This window comes from Pipra filicauda, unplaced genomic scaffold (genome assembly GCF_003945595.2).
Source record: "Pipra filicauda isolate LSUMZ 115617 unplaced genomic scaffold, ASM394559v2 scaffold8_size5757611_pilon, whole genome shotgun sequence".
Classification (NCBI taxonomy): domain Eukaryota; kingdom Metazoa; phylum Chordata; class Aves; order Passeriformes; family Pipridae; genus Pipra; species Pipra filicauda.
The window spans coordinates 5,090,826-5,103,649 of NW_024105087.1; the positions used below are offsets into that span (position 1 = coordinate 5,090,826).

The window sequence follows — 12,824 nt, forward strand, 5'->3', positions numbered from 1 at the left end:
AGACTGGCCTGGAGCCACTGATGATGCATCAAGGTGGGCTGTCACATCCATAAAGCAACTGGAAGGGCACATTATTCCTGTGATGGTCACAACATGCTCTCAGCTGATACCAAACACTTAATCATGTGTTATCTGACAGCAAAATAGTTTTCCAGATGCTACCTCCTTTCATGAGTCAAACATGAAGGTTGCTTCTGACTTTCCATCCCCATCCAAGCCAGCCTGGTTTTGGTTGGCTGTGTGCTTCATCCTCTGAAGTGCAATTTCACTGATCAGCTCACAAGCAGGGTGTTCTCAGTGGACTTGTGAACTCCCCCTGCATGTACTAAAGCAAATTCTGCACTCTTCTTAAGCTGTGCTGTGAAAACGGGTAATGGAGAGAGAATTCGCTCTTGGTGTTATTTTTTTTATTATTGAAAGGTTTTGTTTGAAATCCCAAATGCACAAAATGGTCTCTATCTTAAATCCTGGGGAAGTTTTGTAGAAAAAAAAAAAAGCAACTTCTGTCCACTGAGCCACTCCTGTACTGAGTGCAAAGTGCTTAAGTCTGGTCTATGCTGGACTTCTGTGCTGAAAATTAAGCATGTGTTCATATGCAATTTGCTTAATTAGACTAGGATGCATGCCTAGTGCAGAGTATTTCAAGGACAAGCTGAAAGTCTAAGTGGAGCAATGTGGAACCTAGGTAGTGTTATGGTAGACTGTTCTTGGTAGGGGCCGAAGTTGAAAGAAGAGGGAAGGGAGAGGTTTCTGACTTTGTGGTAGTGGCTGTTGTTTTGCTTGGAGGGGATTGTGTGTATATGGGCATGGATGTGTGTGTGCAAGTTAATGTTCTGTGAGGCAACTGCTAGTCTGAAGGTCTAACTTGTAGTGCAAGAACCATATTTTTTTAAATGTGTGTATATTTCAAGTGTTTACATAATGTCACAAATTCTGCTTTTCCTTTCTCTTAGACACCGAAGGACCATAAACAAGAAACTGAGGGTTTGGGATCTGCAAAGACAACATTTAACATTTCTGTTAGTGGAGGTAAAAAAAAAAAAACACCTTGATATTGATTTAATTTTATGTGCTGATATTTATAAGTGCTGATGTTAATGCTGGTGTTCCAGTGAGAAGGCCATTTCTGCACAGAAATTGTGAAGGATCGTAATGACTTGCCTCTAACCGCACTTGTTTCGCAGCAATCTCAAGGCACTTGAAAATGCAACTTCTTTAAGGAAGGAAGGGGAGTGTACAGCACTTGTGTACCCCGTTGCTGAAAAGCAGCTGCTCTGGGTGATTTCTGCTATAAAGGAAGACATGCTTGATGAGGCATGAAGTGCTAGCAGAAACTCCCAGGGGATCTTGAGTGATGCAGAAGCCACTGACCCCTGTCTAGTTTGACTCTTTTGGCACTGTATGCAGGGTTGTTGTTTCAGAGGCCATTTAGACCTCTAGCATCTTGCTCTGCCGCAAGGTAAGTGATGCTTGACAGTGCCCCCCGTGACGTGGCTGTGGCCATGTGTGTTTGAGGCTGGCGATGAACCGGAGCATCCCTGTGAGTACTGCCTGGAAGCAGGCTGGTTTGCAGGCAGCCTTGTGCGGTGTTGTACAGTCGGAATCGGAGTCACTGTTGCTTCTTTAAGTGACTTCTGTGCCGCCATTTGAATGTGCACCCCCCTCTCGCTGCAGATGTGGACGGTTTGATCACGCAGGCTCTGCTGACGGGCGACTTCGGGAGCGCGGTGGATCTCTGCCTGCACGACAACCGCATGGCTGACGCCATCATCCTGGCCATCGCGGGCGGGCAGGAGCTGCTCTCCAGGACACAGGAAAAGTACTTTGCTAAGATGCAGAGCAAAATCACCAGGGTGTGTTTTTTCGCTTCAGAACTAACGTGCTTCGTGTGCCTTTGGCATACTCCCTTTTTCACCTTAAAAGTTTTCTTGCCGTTTTTTAGGTTTATTTCTGGGAGAAGTTAATAAGTATTCAAATAATCTCTAAGATCTCGGAGCAGAAAAGCTTCCGTTGCTCTTTTTTAATGCATTGATAAGAAGGGAAGTCTTGCATGCTACCTGGATATAAGTACACAAGAGTATTCTTTATCTCCTCTCTGGTGTCTGAGTTGCATATACACTAATAGGTTCTCACCAATAGATAAGTATCTTAATCAGGGCACATTTCAGTTTGTTATTTTGTCACATTTTTTATGAGTCACACATGACCCATGCTCAGGGCCAGGCAGCATTATGTAAATTTGTGCCTGTGGTCAGTCTTAACAGATTTTGCTGATGCTTCATTTCACTGCCTGCACAGAAAAGAGCAAAGTGTGCCCCGGGTAGATCAATCACCCTTTGTCTAGGAGACAGCATGTTATGGCCAGCTGGTTATTGTTATTTTCAGCTTTTTGCATGGCTAGGGATTGTTGATGCTGCTCGTTCAAGTTTTTCTTCTTTATTACTGGCATAAGAAAGTAGCAACCGGAAGATGAAACAGGAGAAGTGGCTTTAAAAGAACACAGAAAACTGCTCTGCTAATGCTGGACAAATGAAAAGAGGAAAATCTCAAGTGTTAAGACTCTGCAGGATTTCTTCCCTTACCCCTAGCTACTCCCTCTGGTCTAATCAGAGAAAGGAGAATTTGTAGTGTGTGAGAAATTTCTTCTTCTTCACTATAGTTAATCCTTTGGGGAAAGGATTGGAGAGCTGACCTGTTATCTGTGCCTGTGCTAACAAGCAAGTGTTGACCTTGTAGTTGGGTTCTTGCATTTGTTCTTTAGGTGTGGGGGTTTTTTCTGGTCCCAAACTGCACACTTATTCCTTGTTCAGAAGTTTCTGAGCTTGAAATCTTGGTATGACAAGGGCTTTGTTCACTGAAGAGCAGCGCAGCTGCCAAGTCTGTCTTTTGTCCCAAGTAAAATAACTGGAGGCAGAGTTTGAGAAGAAAGAAACAGGAATTTTTTTTTCTGAGGGCTTGTGGACAGACAGCCTGTGTGTGGGTGAAGGGTAGGGACACTACAGCCAGCTCAGGTTGATATTGCTGCCACTTTGCTGCTTCCTTTACACAGCCTTTTCAACTTGGCCTCAGGTCAGCCTCAGGCCAAGAGCTTAAAGCCGAATGAAACCATTTGACAAACAAAATCCATACCCCTTCCTGAGCATTGTCTGGAAGACTTACAGCTAAATACTTAGTATGTTATCTTTCTCTGCAAAAACTGCTGAAACTCATTTTCAGCAATCACAACTTGTGGAGATTTGTGTATTCTTTTCTTGCACGTTTTGTAGCAAGAATAATTGTCCTGTTTGTTATCTGAGCTCATTTTGATTTTTCACTGTATTCCTTTTGAAGTAAAATGTATTGTAGTGCAGCTGTTCAACTGCAGTGCAGTATATTGTGACCCTGGATAGAGTGGGGATGAGTGCACTTGAACAGATACAAATCATACTGTAGGTTATACAAAGGAAACCCTACCAAGATGTTAACTGTGGTCTCTCTCCTTCTGGTCTAGCTCATCACTGCAGTGGTAACGAAGAACTGGAAAGAGATTGTGCAGTCTTGTGATCTGCAGAACTGGAGAGAGGCTTTGGCTGCTGTGCTCACTTATGCCAGGCCAGATGAATTTGCAGCCCTTTGTGGTAAGCACACTTTACAGGCTGGATGTCATTTATTTTACTTACAGCAAAACTACGCTTTGCCAGCGTTGTTTTCCTTCCCCTATACTGCTGTAATACCTCTCTAGCTTCTTTCATGGGTCATATAGTTCCTAAGTCCTGTTGCAGAGGAGGAGAGGAACCTCTGGGGTGCTATTTTACCAGTGCATTCCCTAACTTTCTGGGCACAGAACTCAGAGTCTTGTGAGCAGCTGTGTCCCAGTATTGCCTGTGTAGCGCACAGCTGCTGGTCTTGTTCCACTGGGGGTGTTGATGTGACGGGTGTCTCAGCCAAGGGACCAGTCTTGAGGTGTTTGTGCATGGGGTACAAGTAGAAATGTTTAAAGGAAGCACTTCACTCTTCTTTCCCAAGATCAGTTTTGACTGCTGGAAGGAGTCCTCTTTCCCAGGCAGTGAGCATGCCTGCCCTTGTGTGCTGTGTGGCAGACAGCTGGCTGGGTTTAACCCACAGGGAGGTTATATTACCAGTAGCTGTGAGCCTGACAGCCCTGTGTCCCTCAGCCACGGTGTCTGGGGAGGTGTATGACTGCCTTGAGCAAGCATCAGCCCAGAGCAGTACCATGGCTTTGCTCACAGTTCCTTGGCTGGTTGCACACTCGGGTCACACTCCTGAAATGAGGGACTGCACAAGTGGGTGGTGGAGGGGAGAATTGAACCCTGGCCTCTTGTCCTTTATCATGTCAGCAGAGGGACTATCCCCTCTGCTGTGACTCACGTTTGCAGTCATTTGACAGGTTCTTGCTGCCATGACTGCCTCTGAAGTGCCCTGGACTCCCATGAGATAATCTGTGCTAGACACCAGAGTGTGTCCTTACCAGCAGAGCCCAGAGGCAATATCCCTTCTCACTGAGACATGACAGCCATTGTAGGCTTCCAGCAGCGATGGGGAGGGATCACCGAAGTGATTCACCAGCACCTCTGTTCGTATTCCATCTAGATCTCCTGGGCAGCAGGCTGGAAAATGAAGGGGACAGCGTTCTGCAGACACAAGCTTGTCTCTGTTACATTTGTGCTGGCAATGTGGATAAACTCGTTGCCTGTTGGACCAAAGTTCAGGATGGAAGCAGCCCCTTGTCCCTTCAGGTTGGTAATTATTTCAAGAAAGGTGTTGGAAGTAACACACTGCAATCATTTGGCACTTAAATCGAATGATCTAGTGTAGAGCTTTGCTGTCTGATAGCCTGATGTACATCAGGATGCAAGCCTTTTCCTTCTGGAATGGCATAGCACATAAATATGATACTGGAAAATGCACAATTGTGAAGCACAGTGGCCCTTATGCTTGCCCTGGTCTTTGGGTAGTTGTGCTACAACACTTCTTGTGTTAAAGGGTAGAGCTTGAGTGTTTTGGTAAAGAAGAGTCTTAGAATGCTTGCATCTTCGGCAGCTGGGGAGTACTTGGACACTTCTACTTTTGAATGTTCAGGAGAAGAAATCTAAAGCATTAGAGTTAAATCTAGAGAGAAAGCTGTAGGAAGATTCTCCTTGGTGTTTTCTCCAGGAGTTTGCACACACAAGGCTTGATTTCCAGTAGTGAAATATATTACATATAGCAAATTTCTTGGGGGAATAGGAGTGGAATGAAGCAATTGTGGAATAATTTATTTTATACTACAATCTTAGTTTCTTCCATCTGTTCGGGGCCTTTGAAGGACCAGTTTTAGAAAGTACTTAAAGTAACATTACTTGGCAGTGCTGTGAATCTCTTGTAGTTAATTGAAAGAACTGGAGTGTATGAGTTTTGCTTTGCATCATTAACTCTCTCCAGTTTTGAATTATTAAAATTACTTGATTTTGAGGGCTTTATATACAGATTTACCTTCAGTTTGAATTTGCATTTTGATTGCATGGCTTTGCTCTCTTGGACACTAAAATTGAAAAATATTATTGGAGTTATAATTAGGCTGCTTGTTTACTCTGATGTGGAATTCATAGAAAACTCACAGAAGCTGTTGATTATCTTGATTTATTTGTAGGGGTTTTTTTTCCTTTTTTGAAGTGCTGATTTGTTGAGAAAATCAAAAATGTTTTATTGAGGAGTCAGAAAACAATCCTTAGTAGTGATGTATGGTTGAAATTTTGTGTGTGGTACACTCAATAAATCTACCGTAAGATTTTAAAAAAGAATTGAATGTTAATATTGTCAAATTAATATTTGTAGTATCTCTGAATATAAATGTAGTGAGAGTAAGAAAATCATGAGAAAACTGACCAGAAAACATTCCTGTAATTTAGGACTGGAAGGAAACCCAACCAAGGCCAGCTCTGGTGTTCGGGGATGTGCATGGAAGGCAAGATATGGAGTATTTTTGCTATAGCAACCAGAAAGCAATGGACAACTCTCCCAAGGGAGATCCTTTTAAGATGGTTAAGAACTGACTTACTAAAACACCATAAACAAATGTGCAGCAGCACAGCACTATTGTTGGTGACATGATGTTTCCTGTTTGCTCTCATGCTGTCACCAGATAATTTTATGAAAGCATACTCTTGGTGGGCATGCTCAGTGCTGATAGGGCCCTGAAATCCTTTTTAATAAAACCAGTTCTTTTGGCTTTGAACTCTGCTGGCTATGCTGTTAGAAGCTACTTGGTTGGTGTTCTGTTATCTCACATGGTGGGAAGGCTGTGCCTTGGTGCAGCTGTGGCTGTCTGGGAAACCTGCACTGGGCTTGGGCTTCTCACTGGGTGAGAGGGGTTTTCCAAGGCTGGCCTGAGGAACAGCCCTCCATGACAGTCATTAGCCTGTCACTAGTTAGCCATTCACTTTGCTGTTCTCACTTGTGCGTGTTTTTTTTTCCTGATCTTTCAGGACTTAATAGAGAAAGTCGTAATCCTGCGCAAAGCCGTGCAGCTCACCCAGGCTGTGGACCCTAATGCTGTGGGGGCCCTTTTGGCCGATAAGATGAGCCAGTATGCCAACCTCCTGGCTGCTCAGGGAAGCCTGGCTGCAGCTCTGACCTTCCTCCCTGAGAACACCAACCAGGTATGGGGCCTTCAGGCTCTTCACTCTCTCTCTCTCTCTGTGTGAACAGGTACACTTAGAGCAAAGGTCTCTGCACGGTGCAGTCAGCCATCAGGACTGCCATTTGACATGCACCTCAAGATGTGACAGGCTGTTTCCCCTCTCCCTGTGTTGACCTTGCCGAGCTGACAGAAATGCACAGCCACCTTCTGCTCCCTCTTCATTTCACACCTTTGTCCTTGCAGCCAGTGACTGCCAGAGGGTGTCCCTCCAGCAAGCCAGACACGGTGAATGAAATGTGTGCCTTGACACTTGGTTGTTTTCTTTTGACTTCTCATTTTCCATCAGCTGACATTTGTAGACAGGGTGGTTTGGGAAAGAGGCAGGCACATGTAAGGCAGTCCCAATGGCCCCATGTCTCATGCATGGTCATGATTGTGCCTCAGTCTGATCTAACAAAGCAGAGTGGGCTTCTGAGAGAGCTCATCAGACAGTGGGTGGCCAATCAGCCTCTTGGTGTGATGCACTGGGTGACAGGCAGTGCAGTTAACCTTCCTTCACTGTCCTGCTCTGATTGCAGCCAAACATCGTGCAGCTGCGGGACAGGCTTTGCAGAGCCCAGGGGGAGCCCCCGGTGGGACAGGACGGCCTCAAGGGACCATATGAGAGAGAGCCCGTGCCCAAAGGACGAGCTGGCCCTGTGGCTGGACGGATGCAAACACCCCAGGCTCCAGCCCAGCAGTATTACCAGCAGGTAAATGGGGTTTGGCAGTAAGGGAGGGACATGGTGCTTGAATTCTTGAGAGTGATGGATATAATAATTCTTCTCCTTTCTCTTGATCTGAGGCTGTATGCCATATGCCTCCCGAGAGCTTTATGGTAAAGGTCACTGGGGCTTCCTTTCAGTCAATACAGATACCTCCTTTATTCCTTATCTGGAAGCATCCATTAAACACCTTGTCAAGCAGTCTGCTGCTGAAGATTTGGTGTTTTCCCCCTTTGTTTGAAGGTGTGCTTCAATGCCAAGAATAGCTGCATGGGAGAGCACTGCAGGAGTTCTGCGCTTCCTCTCATAGTCCCTGATGTCCCATCCCTGCAGGCCATGGGGCTTGCTCACCAGACTCTCCTGGGGCTGATTGCTCCCACCCCCAGCCCTGATGTTGACTGCAGAAGCTGCTGAGCAGTGGCAGTAGCAAACTGATGACATGTTTCAGCAGCTGTGGGTACAGTTTGCTGTGCAAACACCTTCTCAGTAAGGGGGCACGGGCAGGTGAGGAAGCAGGTGGTTTAACTTCCTGGACTGAGAGTGAGCTGTGCTAGAAGAAAGACCTGGTTAAGTATGAGACTAATAAGGGAGCTGTGCAGGAAGGAAGAGGACGAATAGGGGAGGCAAATTCCCTGATTTTATCTCTAACCTGAGGACAACAGCACAACAGAACTCACTGGCCATCACTGCAGTGTGGTGTGTTGAGCAGCCCTGGCTGTGTGCATGCTTGGAGGGCATTGCCAAGACTCTAATCCCTCAGTAGAGCACTGCAGCTCCCCTGGCCCTCCTCTGCACAGGGGCTCTGGGCTGAGCTTTTCTGAGAGCAGAGCTGTGTGGGGGCTGAGTGTTCTCCTTATGCGGAGGAGTCTGGCACAAGCAGTGGTGTCTCTGTGCTGCACTCAAGCATTGCTTGCCAGAAAAATGAGGCAGGAAGGAAAAAGGGCTGAAAGGTTGAGGGGGGAATTGGGAGTTCTTGATGTCAACAACGTGTGCCTCTGCCTTCTTTCCAGGGTGTTAGCAAGGTAGATTTCAGAAGGGACAAAGCCTTCATCCAAGATTACCTTGCTAACACCATTGCATATGATTTTAAATGCATCATCATCAATAATCAACTCTGTTGTTCTGTCTGTGTCTTTGGCCTCCCTCCTTGTAACCAACGAGTTGCCTTGAGAAGTGATTCTGTGTGATTCCCGTTTGGCTGTGGGGAATAGCAGCTTTCCTCTACATGGCAAGATCTTAGCAATGCTTTTTCTTTAAACCAGAGTTTCCTCTTTCTCCTACTGTTTCAGGAATGTCTCAAACTATTATTTCAGCAAGCCCTGCTCAAAAATAAAAGGCTGGGTTTATCACAACTCCTTGAGCACACTGTGAGTTATCCCCCTGTGTTCTTGGCTTTTCAGGAAGTCCATGCTCATCAGGGGCTTGAAGAGGACAGGTATCATGTCAGAAAGGTGCCCAGCAGTGTGCTGATGAACCAGAATGGAGAAAAATTACACATTTGAGTCTCAGGATACTTACTTTGACTTCCTTTTAAGAAAGTGTGTACGAAGGACTTGCTCAAGCTTAAGGCAGCCTTTGTTTAATTGCTGTCCCAAATAGGAACATGTACTTAAAACTTGGATTCCTTTCAGCATAGGTTTTTTTTAAGCCTCTTTTTCATCTAGATAAACCAGGCATGAAAGGAAGTGAAAAAGTCTTTTAGGTTACTTCAATGATGAATTATGCAGACACTAACAGTGGTTGTTGTACAGCTGACTGCACCATTAGCCTAGCACTGTGTGGAGTTAGAGACACGTAGCCTGAAGCCAGCTGAGCCAGCCAGGAGTGCAGGGTCACAGCTTTCCCTCTGCCTGTGCTCACATGGGGCGTTGAACTCCTGAACCCTGGCCATGTGTCCCACTGTTGGGCAGCACACCCACTCCTTGCTCAGGGATGTCACAGGCATAGGAGGTTTATGGCTTCTGTCCCATCAGAAAGGTAGAAGTGGTCATATGGAATTGAAGGGCTTTGAAGTGGCAAAGAAGGAAGACAGAGGAAAGGAGCTATGGGAGACTGGCTGGGAAGCAATTACCATTAAGATGTGTATCTGTGCATGTGCAAGAGCTGAATAACAGATTTTAACCTTTTATAATTCATCTTGAGCTCAATTTAAACAGAATTCTTTTGTGTGAGGCAGTATGTTTGAATTTAACATGGAACTTGGGACTTGCAGCTCTGATTAGTGATGCTTGGGGTCATGGACTAATGGCGGGGGGGGCTTCTGCCATAGGAAAATGTAATGAAAGAGGGAGACCTGGCTCACTGGCACATATAACACTGCACTTGCTCCACAGCCCATTATAGCTGCAACTCCACTGTGCTTCGTTTTCGCTCTGCAATTCACTTTGGCTCCAGTGCACAGTGATTTTGTCTGTCTTGAATGCATTTTTCCTTCTTTCTCTGAGATTTTTATGGCTGTTACAACTGCCAGCATGCAAACCTTCTTGCATCTTGTTTTGTGAAACCCTTTAGACTTTTTTTATTGTTTTGTTTTCCATGATTGGTATTTCTTTGTTCGATTCAGGTTAGAATTGCCCCTACTGTCACTACCTGGAGTAACAAAACTCCTACTGCCCTTCCCAGCCATCCTCCTGCAGGCTGTCCCTCTGACACACAGGTATAACCTTCATTATTCCTCTCTGAGCCCCTGCTCCACCCCAATATGTCCCCTGGTGTAGTCTGTGTGCTTGACATGGTCTGGTACAGATAGGCAGAAGGAGCAGCTTCCATGTGCGCTCTGGTTTTATTCCTCTGCATCTCATTATTTTTTTTTCACCAACACCCAGATGAGGGGCTCTGGAAAGCCTTGAGTGGGAGCTCAGTGTGATCTGAGCCTCCCCACCCCTTGACTCACACTGGAATATTTGAAGTTTGATGATATTTTTCCTTTCCCCCCCTTTCCATGAAAATCAGAAGCTTCAGAGTTAATGTTTGCTTAGTTGAAAGATGGCAGGGTGCTCTCAGACTGCCTGAATAACAGGCAGCACTAGCAGGGACCTGTTCCTTGTGCAGGAAGGTGTGTGCTGCTCTGCTTGCTGCTGAAATCACTGCACATACAGGCTGTACTTTCAGTGTTAGACTGGGCACCCTAAGGCACTGGGCTGGTTGGAGGCCTTTGCCTCTGTGCTGGTGGCTCTTCCAGGGAATGTGGTTGATCATTTTGTTGCAGTTTTGCTTCGGCACTGCATTAACGTTGCTGACTAAATCCTGTCTCTCCCAACTATTTTTCCTGAAATCTTTTTGCTACAGGGAGACAACCCACCTCCTCCAGGGTTTATCATGCCAGGTGCTGTTAACCCCAACATGCCGCCGCAGCAAGGCACATCTTCCAATTACAGCATGTACTCACAAGCAGGGACACGGCCGACGTACCCACAGAGTGAGTAACAGCGGCTTCCCCCTCTCTCCCTCCCACCCAGGTGGGCCAGCCACATTTAGTTGGGGATAACCAGTCCCTTGCTTGTGGTTGGGAATGTTCAGACCAAGACTGTCCTACATTTCTTGTGGGGGTGGGGAAAGAGGCTCTTGAGGCGACATTCTGAGGTTGTCATTTCATGGTGGGGTTCAGACATTAAACACCCTCTACAGTCAAACACTGTCTCCTCTGCTGAGAGGGCGTCTACCCACAGCTTAGACTCACTCCTCAGCTGGCCCTTCCCAAGGGTGTGCTGGGGTCAGAAAGTCCAAAGCCTGAGACCTGGAAAAGCAGCACAAAGAGGGACACAACTCATCTGTGTGCAGCTGGTCCATCCTTTCTTGTTGTGACTCCATGAAGATGGGAAAGGGGATGAGGAAATGAGGGCAGTACTAGAGTTGAGTGAGGAAGGGGGGGCAGAGCACTGACACTCGAGGCAGGGATTAAAAGTACAGATGTGAGAGAGGAAAAATGAGCATAGATGAGCAGGACAGGTAGTAAAATTAGGCTGCAGGGCCTGCAGTGAAAGGTTGTGAGCTTACCCTCACTTCCAGAGTGTTGTTCATTTCCTTGGCCTAGGATTTCCCTTTGTGCAAACCTAGGATGGGGCTTTCCCTTCCCTGAGAGACACTGTGAGGATTGCAGTGGTCCAGAAGAACAGCAGTGTCCATGTGCCCCAGCCCCACCCCAGGTGACACAGTGGCTCTGGGCCAGAGACTGTGTGTGGGAGAACAAGAGTCCTTACAGCCAAGGCAGTCCTTTCTGTGCCTCCCTGCTCCCAGTTGCAGGCTGGGGTTTTAAGCAGTCCTACAAGTGCAGGCAGAGTTGTGGGAGCCAGGATTTGGCTGGGCAGGTAAGTGGTTTGAGGGATTAGGGGCATGAAGAGAGTGAGGTGAAGAAGGAAGCTCCTCTGTTATGAACTCACTGACTGAATGTTTTCTCTCCCTGTTTGTAGCTTATCAGGCCACACAGCAGTACTCCTCTGGAACAGGGGGACCAGCTCTCTATCAGCCTCAGCAGCCTATCGCTGTCCCTGCTTCAGCCTCTTACCCGAACCCTGCCCCTAACACCGCCCCTCCCTACCTGCCCTCTGCCCCTGCCCACCCCATGCCCTCTCCGCTGTACCCCGGGCAGCCTCAGCCCTCCCCGACAAGCTTGAATCCTGTCTCTTCCTTCCCTGTTCCTCCTTCTGGCACATCCTTTCAGCATGGCAGGCCAGGACCTCCAGCAACTTCTGTGGCTTATGCATTACCTACTGGACCAACAGGTACTCTGCCTGCAACCAGTGACCTTCCTGCATCCCAGAGAACAGGTCTGCGCTTGGACAGGGGGGCAGGCAGGGAGGGGGGAGAGGGTTTTGGTCTTTACTCACTCAGTTCAGTATGCACCTTTTCCTTGTGAATGCTCTGTACAAAGGTTGCTTTTGCTTAGAGATCGGTTCAAAGCATTTCTAAAGCACATCATCATCCCTGTGCCTCTGGCAGTGGCACAACTGCGTTGCCGCAGCGTGAGCAGTCATCTTTCTCTTGCGAGTCAGACCTTGCCACAGTCACAGAGCTTTTTGTCTTGCCCAAGACAGGAGGCTACAGCAGTCTTGTTATGAGGCTGTCATATGCCATGGATGGATAGTTGCACAGCTTTAACCTTGTGAGGCTGGCATCAAATTCTGCTCTGTGGATGGAGAGTAGAATACAAAAATGAGCAACTTTTCCCTAATAGCCGCAGACAAGATGATCCCAATTCTCCTCGCACAATGATTTTGCAAATGTGATTTGTCCCTGTGCCCCTGGTTTTTGAGCAGCCTTTCAAGCCCGAGATTGGCAGCATATTTAATTCAAACAGCATTTCCTGTGGCATCAGCTCACTTTCATTATTTTGTTCCTAACCACTTAGTGCGATGGAATTGCTGTAGCTGTGAATGCCTTAAAAGATAATCAGAAGTGATTTAGAAATGCTTTTACGTGTCTTTCTTGGATGTCAATTAAAA

At 46.7% G+C, this 12,824-nt stretch overlaps 1 protein-coding gene across 4 annotated transcripts in view; it reads left to right on the top strand.

The window, feature by feature from the left end:
• Nucleotides 1-12,824, top strand: part of SEC31A (SEC31 homolog A, COPII coat complex component) — a 41,369-nt gene that overhangs the window by 16,975 nt on the left and 11,570 nt on the right. Inside the window, exons 15-23 of one of the 4 annotated variants that reach the window (XM_027738527.2) lie at nucleotides 954-1,029; nucleotides 1,675-1,853; nucleotides 3,491-3,617; nucleotides 4,591-4,736; nucleotides 6,465-6,638; nucleotides 7,198-7,371; nucleotides 9,947-10,039; nucleotides 10,672-10,801; nucleotides 11,793-12,149. In XM_027738527.2, coding sequence (XP_027594328.1) covers nucleotides 954-1,029; nucleotides 1,675-1,853; nucleotides 3,491-3,617; nucleotides 4,591-4,736; nucleotides 6,465-6,638; nucleotides 7,198-7,371; nucleotides 9,947-10,039; nucleotides 10,672-10,801; nucleotides 11,793-12,149 — 1,456 coding nt within the window. The remainder of the gene's footprint in view (nucleotides 1-953; nucleotides 1,030-1,674; nucleotides 1,854-3,490; nucleotides 3,618-4,590; nucleotides 4,737-6,464; nucleotides 6,639-7,197; nucleotides 7,372-9,946; nucleotides 10,040-10,671; nucleotides 10,802-11,792; nucleotides 12,150-12,824) is intronic. The other 3 variants (XM_027738530.2, XM_027738532.2, XM_027738533.2) reach the window with 3 other exon arrangements.